We start from the raw sequence: 19,911 nt of genomic DNA, 5'->3' as shown, positions 1-19,911 counted from the left end.
TAAGGAGAGGGAAGGCTTGGTCCTAATGAGCTTTCCCTCTCCTCTCCCGGTCCCGCGCAGGATCCCCCGTGGCAGTATTCGACCAGTTCGGTCAAATACTGCCACTTCCGCATGCCGAAGGGAGCTTTCGGAAGCCTTCGGGAGCACTCGGGCTCCCGATGACGCGGCCGCTCCATACTACGCATGCGCGAGCGCCCTCTATGACGCGCTCGCGCGTACGTAGTATGGAGCGGCCTGTCTTCGGAAGCCTGAGTGTTCCCGAAGACCTCCGAAGTCCCTGCGCCGGCGGACGCGAATGGGGGAGCCAGCGCAGCACCGAGGGCACCTGGAGAGGAGAGGGAAGGCTCATTAGGACCGAGCCTTCCCTCTCCTTAGGTGAGTATCTGACTTTTTCTTTTTTTTACCGGTACCCATTGGCTTTAAAGGGCAACTGAAGCGAGAGGGATGTGGAGGCTGCCATATTTATTTCCTTTTAAACAATACTAGTTGACTAGCAGGCCTGCCGATCCTCTGCCTCCAATACTTTTTAGTCGTAGACCCTGAACAAGCATGCAGCATATCAGGTTTTTCTGACATTATTGTCAGATCTGACAAGATTAGCTGCATGCTTGTTTCTGGTGTTAATCAGGAAACAATTGCAGCCAAAAAGATAAGTAGGACTGCCAAGCAACTGGTATTGTTTAAAAGGAAATCAATATGTCAGTCTCCATATTCTTCTCACTTCAGTTGTCCTTTAAGAGGTAAAAACCCCTGAAGTGGTTAAACACCTTATCCCAGCTGAAGACCTACCTACTCTAGTTCATTCATGTCTATCCTCCTGCCTGGACTACAGCAATGCCCTATTCAGCAGATCCCCGGATAAAGTTCTGCCCCCCTAATAAATAGCACAGAATGCAGCAGCCTAACTCCTTGCCAAATGGTGGGTTTTAATTAAATGCTAACATTTGTATGGATCTTTTCTTCTGTGGGTCTCGGAGCGCTTTAGAGTTTCAGCCAATAAGGGTGTGGTCAGTAGGCCACCCTACAGTATTAGAGAGCCTTGCCCAAGGATTCCCTACTGAAGAGGTACTGGCTTCAGCCAGGATTCAAATCCTCTTCTACTAAGCCATTTGTTTTTCATGTTTTTGTTCCTCTACAAGCGAGTCAGATAGTGTTCTCTATGCTGACATTGATGTTTGTGGCATTGCACAGCATTTATATTTCTTGCTGATATTCAGAGCCGGTTCTCTCACGAGGCAAGGTGAAATATTTGCATTAGGCGGCAGAGATTACACTGGCAGCATTTTTGTAGTGCTTACACGAACAGCATGTAGTCAGAGTAGGAAGAGAACGAGACTCACAGACTCACAGCCAGCCGTTGTGCCATTGTGCTATTGTGCTGAGCTGCAGCATGTCATGTAAGAACATTAATTGAAGTAGAGTAAATTGTTGGGTGCTGTGTGATCATTCCAAATCGCGTGGCGAGCGCATCCTCACAAGTTTACCTCAGGCAGCAAAAAGTGTAGAACCGACCCTGCTGATATTACAAGTAACCCGGCAGTGAACCTTTGAGGGACAGTGTGCCAAGTGTTACTGAACCTAGTGGTACACTTGCCAGGGAAGTGCTTTGTACAACAGTGTAGGACAGTTCTACATAACATTTTTTAAGTCTTAGACTGGCTAATATCATATTATGTACTTATTTTTGCAAGCCAGACTGCAGTAAGTACATTATACCAGGCTGCTCTATCCTGTTATTAGCATTTTCTGAGAACCGGTAAGGCATACTGGCGCCACCCAGCACAGCGTCCTTTGTCATTGTAGGGGTTGTCTTAGCTTTCACATAATGACTTATTTACAGGCATGACATGATGCAGGTATTTCTCAGCATGTATATGCACAGATGAGGACTGCTTACTCATGTCATCTTCCTTTCTTTCTTTCCAGGGAGAAGATGGCCTATTTCACCAGAGCCAAGATCAGCATCCCATCTCTCTCCGCTGACGATGTATAATTATTTGTATTATTTTTTTAATTTCACGGCTGTACTTTTTTCCAAATGCCCATCTTTTTAGATGAACTGTTTTGTAGCATAGCTCTTGCTTTTACCCTAAAAACAGAGTATTTTTTTACATTTAGCCTGTAATTTGTAATATATCTTATGCTGAATTAATAACTAGGAGGAGGAAAACAAAAACACCAAAAAGAAAAAACATACAAAAAAAATGAAGAAACCAAAGTAGAGTAATTTGGTACACTGATGGTAATTTTGTACAGTTGGTATGTGTCACATACATGTATTCATAATGTTTTTGCAAAGCTGGAGCAAAGAAACAGTGACAGTATGTTGTTCTTTTCAACTGCGCTGCGCTTGGTCATTTTTGTTTTTTATTGGACTAGTTCACATATTCATTGAAGCTGACTGTGAAAACGGCTCTAAAGCCAAACAACTGACTCTTGCACCATAGACTTTTATGGGAGCTGATGTAATTTTCCAAAACTTCCAGGCTGCCTCGAGAGTTGGGCGCTCCTACGCCCCGTAGTGGTGCCATTGCTACCGTTGGTATTCAGAAGAGGTTCTAAGCTGGAGGAACCATTCAGCTAAGCCTTGTCAGGGTTACAGCCGTGGAGAAAACGTTACGTTATTAGAAAACCTAGAACAAGCTGGCTAATGTATCCTACACTAAAGCTGAAATGCAGGCAAACACATTACACAGCTGAAGCCAAGTGTATGATTTGTTTTACTGTCCAGAGGATTTGTGATTCTCTCTGTGTATTTGTGCAGTCTTGTCATTCAGACAGCTTTGTTTTCTGCACAGTCAGATCGGATTCTCCTTCTTTTATTTTGTTTTATTTATTTTTTTAGATTCTTGTTCAAATTGCTTGGTCATTGAGCATTAAATGTCATTATTGTCCAATGACTAAGTAATGTTAATAGCAATAATATATAGAAGTGTCCTCTTCCTGGCTGTGCAGTGTGACTCAAAAGACTGGCTGAACAGAGGTACAAATCTTGGCAGTTGAAATATTTGTACTATGTTTTTCAACTGTGTTTTCTTTTTTTTATTGTTTTTATCTGTTTAAGATGAGATCCATTTAAACACGTTTAATATGCCCCCATCCCTTTATTTTGCTGCCAGTGTGTTGTAGAGGCAAAAGGCTGCATACACATATTATTAAAACACTATACAAATATGTGAAGTTTTTTTAACATCTTTACAAATGCTATAGATCAACACAAACCAATCAGAAACTTTGTAATGATATTTATTATACAGCTTTGTCACCTGACTTATTATAGCTTTTTTAGAGAATACTGGGGCTTATTCATTATGAAAAGTACACAAGAAAATCAAACGTAGAACAATTGCATAGCTTAAATCTCCCAGTTACTCCGCTTTTCTTTGCACTTTAATTGATGAATCGGCCGCCATGTATCACGGTTGGCACAAGCAGCACCTATGGCTGAGTGGCTATTCTAGGATCATGGGGATAAGAGAGCAAAGCAGTGGGTTGTTACACAAAGTATTGCATGTCCATCCTCACAGTGCCAGTCTTTATTTATATGCAGTATTGGTTTTTAAGCAGATTTCCCATGGAATCCCCAAAATGTCATTAAAAGTCAAGTTCAAGCACCCTGTTTGGCCTGCAGCTAGACCTGTTGTATTCCTCAGACTGATCTGTGTCACTTTGGGTCATATTAAAGTTGCAGTGGATGACTATCGGTCCTCGCTCACAGCTATGCCCTGTCCCCGTTATTCAGTAGTCAACGACCAGAGCAGCAGTAGAGTCACTTACACCAGACCGGGGAATGGCTTGCTGGAAGGGGCACTCCTAGTTAAGGCCCTGCCTTCCATAATGCTCAGTGGATAAAATGACCAAACATCGAGAGGGCCTTCACTTTCATTTATTTTTTTATGAAACTGAATATTTACTCTATTGAAAATAGAAAAAAAGACATCCTGCCACAGTAGCATACAACAGCAATCAGCTGAAAAGGCCCATCACAGCCGACTATAGAAGATGCAGGAATAGAAGATTGGGGAGGCTTATATTGACAGAAGAGATTTACCTGAAATAATCATTGAGTGCCTCATAGCAGTCTAAGAATGATGTTTGGTGTTACTTGCCACCTGAATCCCATATGACCCTTTCCTCACTTCTCACTGAGGGATGAAAGAAAGGGAATGTCTCCAAGGCTTCAAATATCATACACACACACACACACACACACACACACACACACACACACACACACACACACACACACACACACACACACACACACACACACACACACACACACACACACACACACACACACACACACACACACACACACACACACACACACACACTATGTGGTGCTAGTCTAGTATAGGAGACCCAGCAGGAAACTGTTCTCCAGTCACAACGCTCTTTACAGCAGGAAGCGTTTTGATTGGTCAAATAGTGTGGACGTAGTTTACTACAACCTATCTTAAACATAGCAGTTTGAGAGGTGCTGCCCACCCAATCACATTAGCAGAATTTCCATATGAGATTTCTTGCTGTGTCCCCTTAAGTAGACTAGCGCCTAAAATGCTTGCTTAAAATGGCAGGGAATGGTTAACACTTCAGTCAGCTTTTTATTATTGTCTATCCTTTTAAAGAGATACCCTCAAATGGTATGTCTGGTGACATGGAATAAGGGATATTTCTCTAGTGGGGACACAGACAGCAGAGGTTCTAACACTGCTTACACTATTCTTAATAATGTTCTGTTCTGGGGTTCTGTTTAAATTCTGGGCATGATTCTGGGTGACATATTTGCTGTTGGCTCTCTTTTTTTTAAACTTTGATTTCGTTTTTGGGTAATTTAAGACATTTGAATTTACAGTGACGCTTCATGTTTGTGTTATTTGCTGAAGAAAGCTTATTGTACAGGAAAAAACACTTTTCAAAATGTATTATTCATACCAAGAGAAATTGTGAGGTGAAAATGCCTTGGGCTTTTCCTTGATCCCCTTTCAATAACACAAACCCAACAATGGCTTAGTTATATATGTATCCTGGGATGGTTTTAAGATCTATTCATGGCTGTCGAGGATCTGTTTGAGAGAGCCCCTTGTTGCTGCAGATCTGAGACAAGTTCATTCTAGGTTCCTGAAGAATGTCATTAGGCCGAGCTGTCAGGGAACTATTGGCAGCCTTCCCCTTTTTCTTCTCAGAAGGGTTTACATTTTTGCATATATGCCAAATTTCCACACTGATAAACTGTATAAAATTTCCCCAGCAAATTAGCTTGGCACACTAGCTCCTGAGCTGTGTAGATTTACAACAAAGCGGAAACTGCTTGCATGGGTTCCAGTCAGTTAGGACCAGGCAGGTGTATGGCATAGATAATTGCTGTGATTGCTGGACTATGACTGAATTATAGCTGAAGTTTGTCATGCTCATTCATTTATATAGCCTGCTTATGTTTTTTAGTCCCCTAAATCTATTTTTAGTCCACTAAATCTATTTTTTTTCCCCATGAAAAATCAAGATAAATATCACAAAAAAGACAGGACATTGTTGTACGAAGCAGGGATTTTGGATGCAAGGGCGACAGATGCTGTTCGGCAGTATTGTAGATAGAAATTCAGTTTGTGGCTATGGTACGCCGTGGGTATGGTTAGTTCGGGTGCGTGTGCTCGACTACCATAAAGTCCAGCACATGGAACGGCTATGTTCGGATACACTGTAGCTGAGCTCATAAAGTTGTAGGGGTGGCTCACAGAACGGTTATATGTTACACTGTAGCTGAGCTTCTTTAGTTGACTACTCACAGAGCTGTTATGAATTCCGCTACATGGTAGCTAAACTCGTATAGTGATAGGAGTGGCACATGGAATGGTAATTCTTTCCGCTACACTGTAACTGAACTGATACAGGTATAGTGGTAGGTACTGCAGTCAGATCAGTTGAGTTTGGCCACACTGTAGCCGAACACACACATTGGCAGGCCCGCAGGGTTTGTGTAAGGGAACAGTAATGGGTTTGGCTATAATATAGCCAAGCCCAGAGGGTCAGGTTAGTGTTAGCATGTGAAGGAGGCTAGTGTTACACATGGACCAGGGGGTAGTGTTCGTCAGGAAGAAAGGCTAGTGCAGGCATGGGCAAACTCGGCACTACAATTCCCACAATGCATTGCAGGAGTCTGACAGCCACAGTCATGACTCATAAAGGCAAATGCATTGTGGGATTTGTAGTTCCTTAACAGCTGGAGGGCCAAGTTTGCCCATGCCTGGAGATTTTAAATAATATCCGTAATATCTAGCACCAGAGTTAAATCGCGAAATGTAACCAATATTTATATGAGCACACGAAGTTTAAATACAGCCATCTTTAGACAACGTAGAGGATAATATTTTATGAGGGCATATTCTTCATTAATATTTCTAATTTACTGTGGTTGTCCTAGCTACATGCTAGGATGTCATTATTCCCTGCTGAATAGCTTAATAGGAGGGCCCCATCACTTCCACATATGTACAGTTCTTCATATATACACTAACTGGCTGCCAGTTCACAGGGTACATGCAGCTATGTGCAGAAAGCAGAAAGACGCTAAAGGATGCACTGTAATTGTCTGTATCCTTCAAATGCTGTAAACCCGCCACTACTTTATAAATATACTTCATTACCCTCTTCCTAGCGTACAAATTGGTTGGTTCCTTAGATCTTGTCATTTTGCTATACACCTGAGAGTAGAAAGCCACTTACAGACACTAGAATAATGGTGCATTAAAGGTTTATCATCTGGGAGGCTGTTCAGGGAAGATTGCTCTACAAACATGTTGCTTGGCTATACGCTGAACAGCCTGTCTGTAGAGCAAGGATGGGGGGGGGGGGGGGAGCAGGAATCCTCCTGCTGCAGAAGAATGGAAAAACATGTTGAATGTACAATGGCAGATTGCTGAAGTGAAGGGGAACAATGTCTAGGGGCTTCCATTTACGTTCTTACACAATTTAGGCCCTTGCTATCTAAAGGATTTGTTGCAACTACACCATACCTACTACATCAGTTTAACAAAATGTCATAGTTTGGTAATCTCAAGAGTGGACTTGGAAACTAGAACCTTCTGTCATGCTATCCCTACCCTTTGGTACTCTTTACCACAGCAAATCAAAACCGCTCCATCCCTAGAGGTGTGTAAATCCACATTGAAAGTACCTGTTTAGTCGGGCATTTGCAGACCAGTAACTTTCTTCCACTAATCTAATCCACCTCGTCACTAGCTACTGGCCTGAGACATACCTATGCACTTTGAGCCCTGTGAGAGAAAAGCAATACTGTTCTCTCTGGGGACTAAAACCTAGCTTGATTTTTGTCAGATTGCAGTACTGAAAGAACTACTGATATCATAGATTTGAATCTGTAGAGACTGGCCTAGAGCATGCACATCATCGTAGATGCTGAATAAAAGCATCCTGCTCCAGCCAACACTCTCTGGTTAAAGAAACAGGTATTCCCAGACAGCAAAACAGTAACTACCATTTAGAGACCTGTTTACAAAGATGGAGATCTTCAGACTGCCAAAGAAGTGCCATTATTCTGACACTTTTTTGTTACGGAATTGTCTTGCCCAAACCGCTAATTAGCTGAGAGAGTTTGTATTGCAGCCAGCACCTGGTGCCAACTACGTGGTGAGTGTTTTAGTTCATGTAACTCGAAAGTTCAGAACACGCAAACTGTCCCAGTTCTCGAGGAAGACAAAGGAGACCTATATTGTGAAACTGAGAGCTGGCATCGCCAACGTCATTGTAAAAAGTGGTAGTTGCCCTGAGGATGCTCTGTCTTTCATATTATTTTCCTTGCTTAGAACATATCACTTCCGATTTAACCTCTAATTCAGCTGACTGCTTATTGTAGACCTATTTGAGAAACCACTGAAGGCAAAAGATCAGCATCAGTATATGTCTCGGTATAGATTTGGTTTAAAGGGAATGTCCAAGCAAAATAAAAAAAGAGTTTCACTTACCTGGGGCTTCTACCAGCCCCCCGCAGTCATCCTGTGCCCTCGTAGTCACTCACTGCTGCTCAAGTCCCCCGCTGGCAGCTTTCCGACCTCGGAGGTCGTCGGGACGCATTGTGTACATTTTTACGCATTCCTGCTAGTGCAGGAACATTAACACATACATTTTTACGCGTTACTGGTTCAATGCGTACATTTTTACGCATTGAACCAGTAATGCGTAAAAATGTATGTGTTAATGTTCCTGCACTAGCAAGAATGCGTAAAAATGTATGCAATGCGTCCCGCCGACCTCCGAGGTCAGAAAGCTGCCAGCGGGAAACTGGAGCAGCAGTGAGTGACTACGAGGGCACAGGATGACTGCGGGGGGCTGGTAGAAGCCCCAGGTAAGTGAAACTCATTTTTTTATTTTGCTTGAACCTTCCCTTTAAAGGGATACTCTATTGTTGAGAAAACGGCAGTTCAACTTTGAGTTCAACTCTATGGATAGCACTAATAAATAGAAAACCTTATTTCATGTAGAACATGAATGTTAAATACATGGTTCATCATAGAGGCTGCAGTTTGGGAGCTTTTTAAAGTTTCCTGTCAGTTGATTGGTTAGTTCAGGCAGGCAAAATGAGTAACAAGCTCCTGCTCTGTGCAGCTCATTACTTATGCAGCAAGATGGGAAGTTTCCAGGCCTACTGTACTTCTCAAAGAGTACCAATTCCAGGCTGGAAAACAAGTGAAGTTTTAGCCTCAGTGAGTCTTTTGGACTCATAGCTGGCTATAGATTGAAACAGATAGTTTTAAATACATTTGAAAAAGTCTTAGGCTGTGCTTCCACAACTATATTAATTTTCAAATGCATTTTTCCATTTGCAAATTTTCTAGTTTTTATACAAATTTTCGCATGTGTGTAGTGTAATTGACAATCATTACATGGAAAACTGGGGCAGTTTCTGAAAAAATGCAGCATGCTGTCAGTTTTTTCCACCCACTTACATGGATGCAGAAATTTGCATAAATGTAAACTAGTCCATACACTTGCATTGCTGTGCGTTTTTTTCCTGTGCATAAAAATGCACCACTTCGCCTGATGTGGAAACTCGGCTTTATGGAGCGCTGATGCAAGTTAGTAACAATTTTCAGCAGAGTTTCACTTTAATGTATTTCCATCCCAGTCTTTTACACTAAATGGTAACCTAATCCCTACTTCTCTCTAGAGATAATTTGTAACTACCTTATTTAAATAGCTGTTTTTGCTGCTAGTTTTATTGGATAGGATAGCTGACATGCTATACAACTCGGCGTGAACTCTCCTGCGGCCACTGAAATCCTTTTGATGCCCGTTTGTTCATCATTTACCGCATCTGATTTTGTACTCTTTGTGTAAAATCTATTGACATTAGTTTCATAAAACTCCTTCCTTCTATTCAGGCTATAGACGGCACTAATAAAGATGTAGCCGCGTTGTATTCAGCTTTAGTGGATTTTTCTGAGTTGTAATTCTGACATAAAAATGATCAGTAACGATTTCCAACCGTTAGCAAGTCTATCCCAATGGCGTATCCAACATACTGAACGTTCTCACTTTTATTCATATTTTATTATTTTCAATTCACTGCGTGACATTACTTAACCAAAAAAAATATGCAAATGTAAACTTTAAAATCGTGTGAACTTCTCATAAGTAAGAAAAATATTTAACATAAAAGAAACAATTTTAGCTTGAGGAAAGCCCATCATTGTGCTTTTTCTGCTCTTCTGTAACTAAACACCCTATTTACAGGTGAAACTCAAAATGAGAATATCGTGCAAACGTTAATTTGTCAGTAATTCTGAACCAGACTGAGAGACCATTTATACCCTTTGCAGGTGTTTTGGGTTAATTAGCTGATTCGAGTCTGACACTTTGAGCCTGGAATATTGAACCTTTTCACAATATTCTAATGGTCTTAGATTTTGATTTTGGGGTTTTCATAAGAAGCCATAATCCTCAAAATTATAACAAAGGCTTGAAATATCTTGCTTTGCATGTAAAATGTGTATTTCATATACTGTATTAGTTTCACCTCTTATGTTGAAAGGGACACTATTGCGAAAAATTTTAAAATTTAAAATACATGTTACATAGTTACATGTAAACACATACAAAAAAAAAGTAGGTTTCTTCCAGTGTAAAATGAGCCATAAATGACTTTACTCCTATGTTGCCGTCACTTACAGTAGGTAGAAGAAATCTGACAGAACCGGCAGGTTTTGGACTAGTCCATCTCTTCGTTGGAGATTCTCAACATGGCCTTTATTCTTTGTAACGACACTCCCTGAAAAGGATGCATACGGTGAGGCCGGCAAGCCTCCCTGTTCACTGCACACTTCTTTGGCAGTTGGACAGAGCCACTGCCATTCACTAAGTGCTTTTGAAAATAAAGCAAGCCATTAGAATCCCCCACGAGGAGATGAGCTACTCCAAAAGCTGTTGGTTCTGACAGATCTCTACTACCTATTGTAAGTGTCAGCAACATAGTAAAAAATCATTAAGAACTCATTTTACTCTGGAAGAAAAATACTTCTTATATGTATGTGTTTACATGTATTTTAAATTGGTCCTTGAATTGCTGACATACTGTAAATTAACTTTTGCACGATATTGTAATCAAGTTTTACCTGTAATTTATTAAATAATGTATGTTCTATCTGCAATAAATGTGGTGTTTTGTTTCTAAAACTAGCTTGTCACTAAGACGAGACAGAGTAGGATTAAACCAGGTGCATTATTAGAGAGACACAGCTCATACTTGAATTATAATTTTTAATTATTATTTTATTTATTTTGCCTTGACATTTTAAATGGTCATAGCTGTAGAGCTGCTGTGGCAGTCTAGATGTACACAGACGCTCTTATGGCTGTAAAGGTTTTAAGATCCAGAGGGAAAAAAAAACATTCCAGGTGATCTGAGCTTCTGCTCTGTTGCACATGGTCTAGTTCTGTCCCTGCCTGTCTGCTTTTTAAGGGGATGTTCAACCTGGTTTCAGAACACAAAATCAGATGTGTAACTATGTCTGGTAATGATTGCAACAATATCCAACATATAAAATTGGGGTTTCTTGCAATAGCCGTCCTCATAAAGGAAGTCTCCAATCAAAGCATTGTAGCCCATACTGGAGAAATGTCTTCATTTTGTTCACTGGTGACATCCAAGGCATTTTCACCTCTCTTAACATATTCTTGAGGAGAAGCCATGAGGGAGAACTTTAAAGAGGGACAAAAATATTTTGGCTAGTGTTTCACTTTTAATCCATCCACTATAGCATTGCAAAATATAAAAACATTTAAAAAGAAATTCTAATGTAGGAAGACATTCTTAGCCAAGTTATATTTTACCTATGCTCCTGTTATGGATAATAAAAAGCATTGGATTCTTCTGCTGTTTTACTTTATTCACCATTATAACTGTAGGAGTTGATTCTTTAGCTAGACTAAAGCATTGTTCATCCCACCAGTTGCATTTCATGAATCTTAATTAGGCCATATCATTGCTTCTGTTTACTGGTCTTCCTATAGTCCTGGTGTGTTTATCTATACATCTGAACCATGTTCAACAAAAATATCGACAGGACACAAAACAGTGCGGACTAGATGGTGTCTGTCAAAAGACAATCAAGTATTATCATGGGGAAAAAGTTAAGCTTCGCTGAACTGGTTCAACAGTGAATACTGCAATACTGGGGTATAAAACTCAATAGCTCTCTGGCCCTTGCTGACCAGTATCCAACCGCGGAGCCACCAGATTTCTGCTTCAGCTGTGAACTCTACCTGCTTATAAGACTACTAGATAATGTCACACACATGTTTGTAAGGTCAAAGATATGGGGAGGGGGGCATTAATATGAAGTTATTCAACCCTGCAGAGTCCGGGGATGGCACTCTGGTGTGCTGTCAATCCCCTGGCATCTGCAGGGCTTAATGTAAAGGTTTAATGAAGGTTGCCTGTGTTTTTATTTTGTCGGCTTGATTTTTGTAAAATGTAGACTGATGTGTAGAGCTGTTTGTATCTTTAATGGGTTACTCTCTCCACTTATTTATTTACTGTCTTATTTATGTTATGTTTGATGTAGTTCAGTTCTGGTCATTTTACTGTTCAAAAACAAAGCTATCAACATCATTTACAGCTTATTCTAGTGTTGGAGCTGTTACTTATTTATATGTTGAGCATCAAGTATTAGTTTTCAGAAATGGGCCAGTATTTCTGCAGTGCAATCAAGCTCCATTGTTGGCCACCCAACACTCATTGCTATTCCTCCGTTAAAGTTGCTTTCATGGCAGTGCCATAAAGATTATGCGCACAAATAAAAATGTTGTTGCCACGTACCAATGTAATTAGACTGACTTTTCTCAAGATCACGAATGTTCCTTTTAGAGTTGGTGCAGGGGTATCTCTTTACAGCCCATACATTTGTCCAATGACCGGGCGCTTGCTAGAGCTTGGCATCCGAGCGCAGTGGTGCGACGTTTGATTTAGTGTTCTACATATGAGCCTTTTTTTTTTTTTTTTTTTTTTTGCTGCATTCGTTGACACACGCAGTATTACCGAATGCTGCCGTTTAAAGGGGAACTGAAGAGAGAGGAATATGGACGTTGCCATGTTTATTTCCTTTTAAAGGGAACCAGAGACGTTGGGGGAAGCTTGTATACATAACTGGGGCTTCCTCCAGCCCCATACGCACGGATCGCTCCCACGCCGCAGTCCTCTGCTGCCTGGATCCGCCGGTACCGGGTCCCGTCATTGCCGCGAGTCGGCCAGTCGGCTGGCAGACGCGGCCAATTGTCCGCATCACACGGGGTTTCCCCCCCGTATACATACGCATGAGGCTGCCTACTGCGCAGCCTCATGCATACGGGTATGGAGGGAGCCCCTGTGATGCGGACAATTGGCCGCATCCGCCGTAAGTGGCGGGACCCGGTACGGCCGATACAGGAAGCGGAGGATGGCGGCGTGGGAGCAATCCAGGCTTATGGGGCTGGAAGAAGCCCCAGGTATGTACAAAAGCTTATTCTATTTTTTCTTAACGTTCCTCTCTGGTTCCCTTTAAGCAATACCAGTTGCCTGGCAGCCCTGCTGATCCTCTGCCTCTAATACTATTAGCCATAGCCCCTGAACAAGCATGCAGCAGATCAGGTGTTTCAGACTTTAAAGTCAGATCTGACAAGACTAGCTGCATGCTTGTTTCTGGTGTTATTCAGATGCTACTGCAGAGAAATAGACCAGCAGGGCTGCCAGGTAACTGGTATTGCTTAAAAGGAAATAAGTATGGCAGCCTCCTTATACCTACTTCAGTTCCCCTTTAATGCATGTGACTACAGCCAAATGGCTTTTGTGGCCGGCAGCCAAGAGGCTGAACTGCTAGACAGGCCTGAATGTAGACACATATGAAGACTCCGTTCTTCTTGCATATGTGAACCAGTGATGTGGCTGAATACCTCGCCAGAGAAAGGGAAGCATACGTGTGAGTGTTATCTATGTGTATTGAACCTTTGTCTTTAATCTGAAGCACTAAAAGTGATTTTGAAGCATGAAGCAGACACTTTGTGCCATTTGCCAGAATAACATTGTGTTCTATAACCAGCTGTACTATGGGCCATGTGCCAGCTTTTAGTATCCATATGTACACAAACTAATCCAGAGTGATCATGCTCGCTACAAATGGGATTTTTGTATGACTCAAGAGGTTTTGGCACTTTCGCGTAATTATGTCCCCATATAATCATATTGTTGGAAATGATCAAAGGGATCTGTAGTTATTCCTCCAATATCCTGTTTACCTCCGTTGATAAGGAAGAAATTAATATAGATAACTTAACACCCAGTGCGGCCACATGCTTTGTAAGATGAATATGCCAGACCACCTCTAAACAGCGGTTGCTCATGTCAGAGGCTCTCATTGGCTGCTGAGGGATCCGTTTCATACATAGATCACCATTTCCATCTTAAAGAATACATACCTTTTATTATAGAAGCATGGATGCTGCCATTACTGAACCTTTTTCCATAAGGTGGTAATTGTCTGGCTGTAGTACTGATCCCTTTCATTTCTCAAGAACAGGTATGCAAATTAGGTGTGCTGACGTGAATACCTTCCTGGCAAATAGTGTGCAGAACATTGTGACCAGATAATCCGTATGACAGCCAGAAAATTGTCCCTTTCAAATTAGCATTGTCACCTCCATGTTACTTCACAAACTTACTTTGAGGAACATTCCATTACTGGGAGCAACTTCCGGCTCCTCCCACCGCGATATAAAGTCACATCCCACTCTCCCCCTGACACTGAGGAAACGAACACAGCTCGGGATCTGATGCCTCCTGTTATTCAGGCCTTGTTCACATTATAAATCACCAGTACAATTGCAAGTGCTGAGCGATTTATGGAGCGATTTTGAAAGTGCTTTTTTAAGCGCTTTCAGAGTGACTTTAGCTTAGAAAAGTGCTTTTGTGTAGGGTTTTTTTTTTCACTTCCTGACGTCAGTCAGGAAGTGAATCATTGCCCCGGAAATTAATAAATACAATGTATTTATTCATTAAAAGCGCTCGAGAAATCTCTTTTCAAAGCACTTTTTCAAGCACTTAGTGATTTCACTATCCTTTGTATTGAAACGCAAATGTTCTGAAAATGGTACAGGAGCCGCGTTTGCGATTGGATAGAAAGCTCATTGCTTATGTGAGCTATCATTGCACAAGCGCTTTTATGGCAATTTTTGAAATCACCAGCTCAAAAAAAAACGAAATCGCCTCTAATGTGAACAAGCCCTAAGTGATCACATTGGTTGCCACTTGTCGATCTGCTAGAAACTCAGTCAGTTCATATTTTCTGTAAATGCTACAATGGAGCTAGATTGCATGAGCAGACATACAATAATACAATGTTTTTCTGTAGAAGGTATACCTCTGCAAAGAGAGTATTGCATAACTGCAGAAGTAAATGAACCATAACCCCTGTTATTATGGCTTGTTTCTCTCAAGAGCTCTGTTTGCTTGTAAACCACAAACACCATAATCTCTTGGCTGAATCATTTATCCTTTTTATTCCCTCAACTACATTCATTATGACCTCATGAACCATGTAGAGTCATTTGCTACGGTGGTGTCACTAGGTCCGAAAGAATGAATAAGCTGAATTCTCATGCATACAGAAAATGGCTGCCATCTGTTGATAAGTACACGTTAACATTCAGAGACCTAAAAGCAACATTCTGTGCTTTCAAGCTTCTACAGAAACACAAGGCCTGTAACTGTTGTGGACCTACAAGCCCCCAAAAGCCTTCTGGGAAGAGCCAAAGTAACCAATAAGATGTTAGGCTTCTTTTGCAAGCCACATTAGAAGAATTAGGTTTGGAATTTGGCTGCTGATGTGGGAAATAGATGCCACATTTATATACAGATAGTTTTTTGGGGTCTCAAAGTTCCAACAAATAGGTTAGATGTCACCAAGACCTACATTATATACACTGTTCACAATTATATAACTTTGAAAATATGTACTTGGTAAAATATATTTAGTATTCATCTTTCACTTTATATTTTATGCTTCTATGCGTATGTATATCACAATCAAAGTATTACAGCCACATGTCGGGAAGATATTTTTAGCCAAATGAACAAAAGAAAATTAGCATGTTGCTGAAATCAAATGTTTAACTTTTCCTGTTTTATTACATTCTTAAGTACTTTATAACGTATGAAATGCTCAGAACTGAACTAAAAGTGTAATCAGGTTAAATTGTCAATGTGTTTGTTCTTCATCATGTCTCTGTAAGTAATACAATGGAAAAAAGCTACCATCACATAGATTAACGATTTCTCTGCACTTTCCATGTGTCTCAGTGATTTGAATAAAAATACATTTTTTAACAAAAAATGTTTAGTAATTTTCTTTTTTCTTCTTTTGTTTATATAGCTATTGGTTATGTTATATTTGACAATTGTAGTTTTGAATAATTACCGTGTGTTAGTGTTAGAAGTCAGTATTATTCTAACTTCAAGTACCAAGATCCTCACATTTCTAGTATCACTCAAATTTACAGATTAAACTGAAAAAAAAGAGAGATGTGCTTTATTTACCAAGTGAAATACTGTAGCTGTATCCACCCCAGAATATTGGTGTGGAAACAACCCTGTCTGACTGGAGTTAGATATCCCTGCTTTAATCCTTTCTACTTGCTTGTAGCACATGCCCAGTTCTACAGGAACATAGAGAGCCACACTCCACCACTCTGCAACTGTCCCAGCCATTATCTGTGCTCTGGGATTAGGCTGAATTAGAGTGTGTTCACCAGCCAATCAGAGAATCTCTCTGAATGGAGCTCTCAAAGTGTCTGCTGGAAATGTGAGTAGCTGAGCAAATATAAAGGCTGGTTGGAATTGAAAAAAAAACTTACGAATAAAACCAAGTAAGTTTTCAATGTTAGGAGGTGTAAATTATGCCTGTTTAGTAGTATTTATAATATGGTGTTTTTTTTTTGTTTTTTTTTAATGACACAACAACACAGGTAATCTGCTGGCATGTTTCGGACACGTATAATCCTTAACCACCTTATGACCATCTAATGCCGATTGGTGGCTGCAAGGTGGCTCCTCCAGGACTGCCTATCACAGATTGGCGTCAAGTCCTGGGGGAGTGTTTTGCAGGGAATTGCGCGTGTAGCCCCCAGTTGGGTAACGTAAACAGTCTGCCAGCAGCGATTGTCGCCGGAAGAATGTTAGATGGGGAAACCTCCGTTTATTTACATTGCACAGCACTGTGATCTCCTGCAACGCTGTACAGGGACAGCTCTGTCAAAGAGCTGTCCCATCGAGTGGCCAAAAAATTGATCGCTTCTCATAGGCTGATGCCTATGAGAGCCTATAACATTGATTAACTATTTCTCCCGCCCGGACGTGAAGCTCACGTCCGGGCGGCTGCTCTGCTGTGGTGCTGCGCTTCTGCGCGCTCCCGGGCGCCGAACTGTTAGACGGCATGATCGCCACATGTACAGCGCTGCGATCTGGGGGACAAGAGAGCAATCGGCTCTCATAGGCAGAAGCCTATGACAGCTGATCGCCGTAATTGGCTTGCTGTGGGAAGAGAGGGAGGAAAGACATTTAAAGAAACGTTTTTTTTATTAAAAAACACAAACCATAATATTTATACAAAAAAAATAAACATGGGGGAGCGATCAGACCCCACCAACAGAAAGCTCTGTTGGTGGGGAGAAAAGGGGAGGGGGGAATCACTTGTGTGCTGACATGTGCAGCCCTGCAGCTTGGCCTTAAAGCTGCAGTGGCCTATTTGACTAAAAATGGCCTGGTCACTAGGGGGGTTTAGCACTGCGGTCCTCAAGAGGTTAAAATGATACCCTACATACATAATCACATAGCTTTTTGGGCGCACAGCAGACTGTTAACCACGGACAGCACCAATTGATTCTTCAAAGCCATTTTTTGCATGAAAAGTAATACAGCCATTCTTTCTTAGCAAAGCCCATGGAGCATCTGAACAGTCAAGGAAAGCCATAAATGTCACCATTCAGAAAACTAGAGACTCAGGCCTACTCGGATATACATATTTAGTAACATTTGGACTGATGCGGTTTTGCTGAAATTGCACCAAAACTTTGAAAATGGTATTTCTTTACAGTGTTTTTCACTTTGGCACTAAAAAATTCACATGTCATAGATCTAAGCTCTCAAATACCCCAAATTCTATTCTCTCACTTGTCACGGTTAAAATGATACCCTACATACATGATCAGATAGCTTTTTGGGCACACAGCAGACTGTTAACCACGAGCAGCACCAATTGATTTTTCAAAGCCAATTTTTGCATCAAAAGTAACAGTCATTCTTTCTTAGAAAAGCCCACAGAGCATGTGAACAGTCAAGCAAAGTCATAAATGTCACCATTCAGAAAACTAGAGACCCAGGCCTACCCAGATACACATATTTTGCAACATTTGAACTGATGCTGTTTTGCTGAAATTGCACTAAAACTGTGAAAATTGTATTTTTTTACAGTTTTTTTCCACTTTGGCACGAAAAAAAATTCACATGACATAGATCTAACCTTTTAGGACCAGGACAAACAAATTGAAACTCACCCTTAGAGGTCTAGCAGGCAGCAAATTCTGAAGTAGAAGAGTAGTGGAATCAGTCCTAAAGTCAGCAGTTGGAGAATGCTGGTCAGCCAATCCAAATGTCAGAAGCCCAGCTCGTGGTCAGAAGAGTAGTAAATATAAGTTTGAACAGAATGAAAGCCAAGTGGCCAGTACTCATGTCTTTTAATGCTAGGGTATGGGCTCAATTCTTCCCCCCAAAAATCTGGATGGAGTTTGTATGTGCTCTTTCTGTGGGTTTCCTCCAAGCTCTCCAGTTTCCTTTCACATCCCAGGGTAGGGGTGGGTTGTAAAACTCGCTAAAGAAATGTCAGTGAAAAATAAAATATAACTATTTTCAGAGGCTGAATAAAAAATAAATAAAAAAAAAAAAACGAATTAAAAACAGAGTGATATTTCTCAAAACAGTTCAAAATGCACAGTCCTGGCCTTGACAGACATTTAGAGCAATGGTACCTGGTGTCTTTTCTTGTTCCATTTTTAGCACATACTCTGCATTTCTTTTGGGGTATTTTTTTCCTGGAGTAGGAGGAAATGTTACGGGATAGTGCTTCTCCTGAAGCCTCACAACTGCATCTACACCCTGTTGGTTCATCCTATCACGTGTATGGCCCGGTTCAAAAATGAGGGAGTTAATAATTTCCTTCAGAAATGGTAAAAATTAGCCTACATTTCCAGATTTTTGGGTGATTACGTATGCGTTGTATATGGTCATTTGTATTAAGTATATGGCCACCTTCTTATACCAGGCCCTTGTCTTTCTCAGAACGAGGTATGGAGCCAACATTTGGTCCAAAAAGTCAATGGCTCCCATATGTTTATTGTACTCCAGAATGGCTTCAGCTACCTCTATCTGCTCTCTCTGTGATGCCACTCTTCTGGTAACATCGTTGTGAATAGTTGTCAATATCAGCACATCTCTCTTGTCTTTAAATTTAAGCGCAAGGAGCTCATTGCTTCTGAGGCTGTGTTGCTCTTCTTTTTTTAATTTTTTCCCGGTGACTTCCAGAGGCAGACCAATGCGATTGGGCCTTACAGTTCCACAGGCTACAGTCTGCTGTGAAAACAGGTGTTTAAAAAGTGGTACACTGACATAAAAGTTGTCAGTGTACAGATGGTAGCCTTTATTTAAAGAGACACTGAAGCGAAAAAAAAAATATGATATAGTGAATTGGTTTAATAAGGGGTTAATTAGGTCCAGCACGATTTTCCCATTGCTACCCATGTAAGGTGGGCACCCCTCAGGCTCCAGTTGAACATTTTTGCCTTCGTACACTCTTAAGGTATAGGTGTAGCCTGTCTTACTCTCACAGAGTTTGTATACCTTGACCCCATACCATGCATGTTTATTGGGAATATACTGCCTGATACCCAGCCTGCCATGAAACGTAATGAGGAACTCATCTACAACAATATGTTTTTCTGCCATATAGGCCTCTCTAAATACATAATTTAGGTGACTCAAAAGAGGGCTTAATTTAAAGAGGTGGTCATGGTCTGGGTCATCCCTACGCAGTTGTTGGGAGTAGTCATTAAAATGCAGACACTTTAGCAGCAACTCCTATCTCTCTTTGGTCATAGTTTCTGAATAGATGGGTGTGGAAATGGCAAGATCCCTACTCCAGTAGTCTCGCAGCAGAAACTTTTTGACAATGCCCATATTGAAGGTCAGGCCTAAAAAAACTTTTATCTCAGGCACATTAGTCGGCCTCCATCGAGTAATAAATTGGGCAGTGGGGTTGGCAGTAATAAATTTGGCAGCATACAGGTTGGTCTGATCTACAATAAATTGTAGAA

The 19,911-nt window shown here is 41.1% G+C and overlaps 1 protein-coding gene across 1 annotated transcript in view; it reads left to right on the top strand.

The window, feature by feature from the left end:
- Positions 1–4,252, top strand: part of WWC2 (WW and C2 domain containing 2) — a 265,651-nt gene extending 261,399 nt beyond the window's left edge. The window contains exon 23 of the mRNA XM_068278746.1: positions 1,927–4,252. Coding sequence (XP_068134847.1) covers positions 1,927–1,993 — 67 coding nt within the window. The 3' untranslated portion in view covers positions 1,994–4,252. The remainder of the gene's footprint in view (positions 1–1,926) is intronic.
- Positions 4,253–19,911: the final 15,659 nt, after the last annotated feature.

This window comes from Hyperolius riggenbachi, chromosome 1 (assembly GCF_040937935.1).
Source record: "Hyperolius riggenbachi isolate aHypRig1 chromosome 1, aHypRig1.pri, whole genome shotgun sequence".
Taxonomy (NCBI): domain Eukaryota; kingdom Metazoa; phylum Chordata; class Amphibia; order Anura; family Hyperoliidae; genus Hyperolius; species Hyperolius riggenbachi.
Note: the sequence above shows the minus strand (reverse complement) of the source record. Positions and strands in the feature narration are given on the sequence as shown.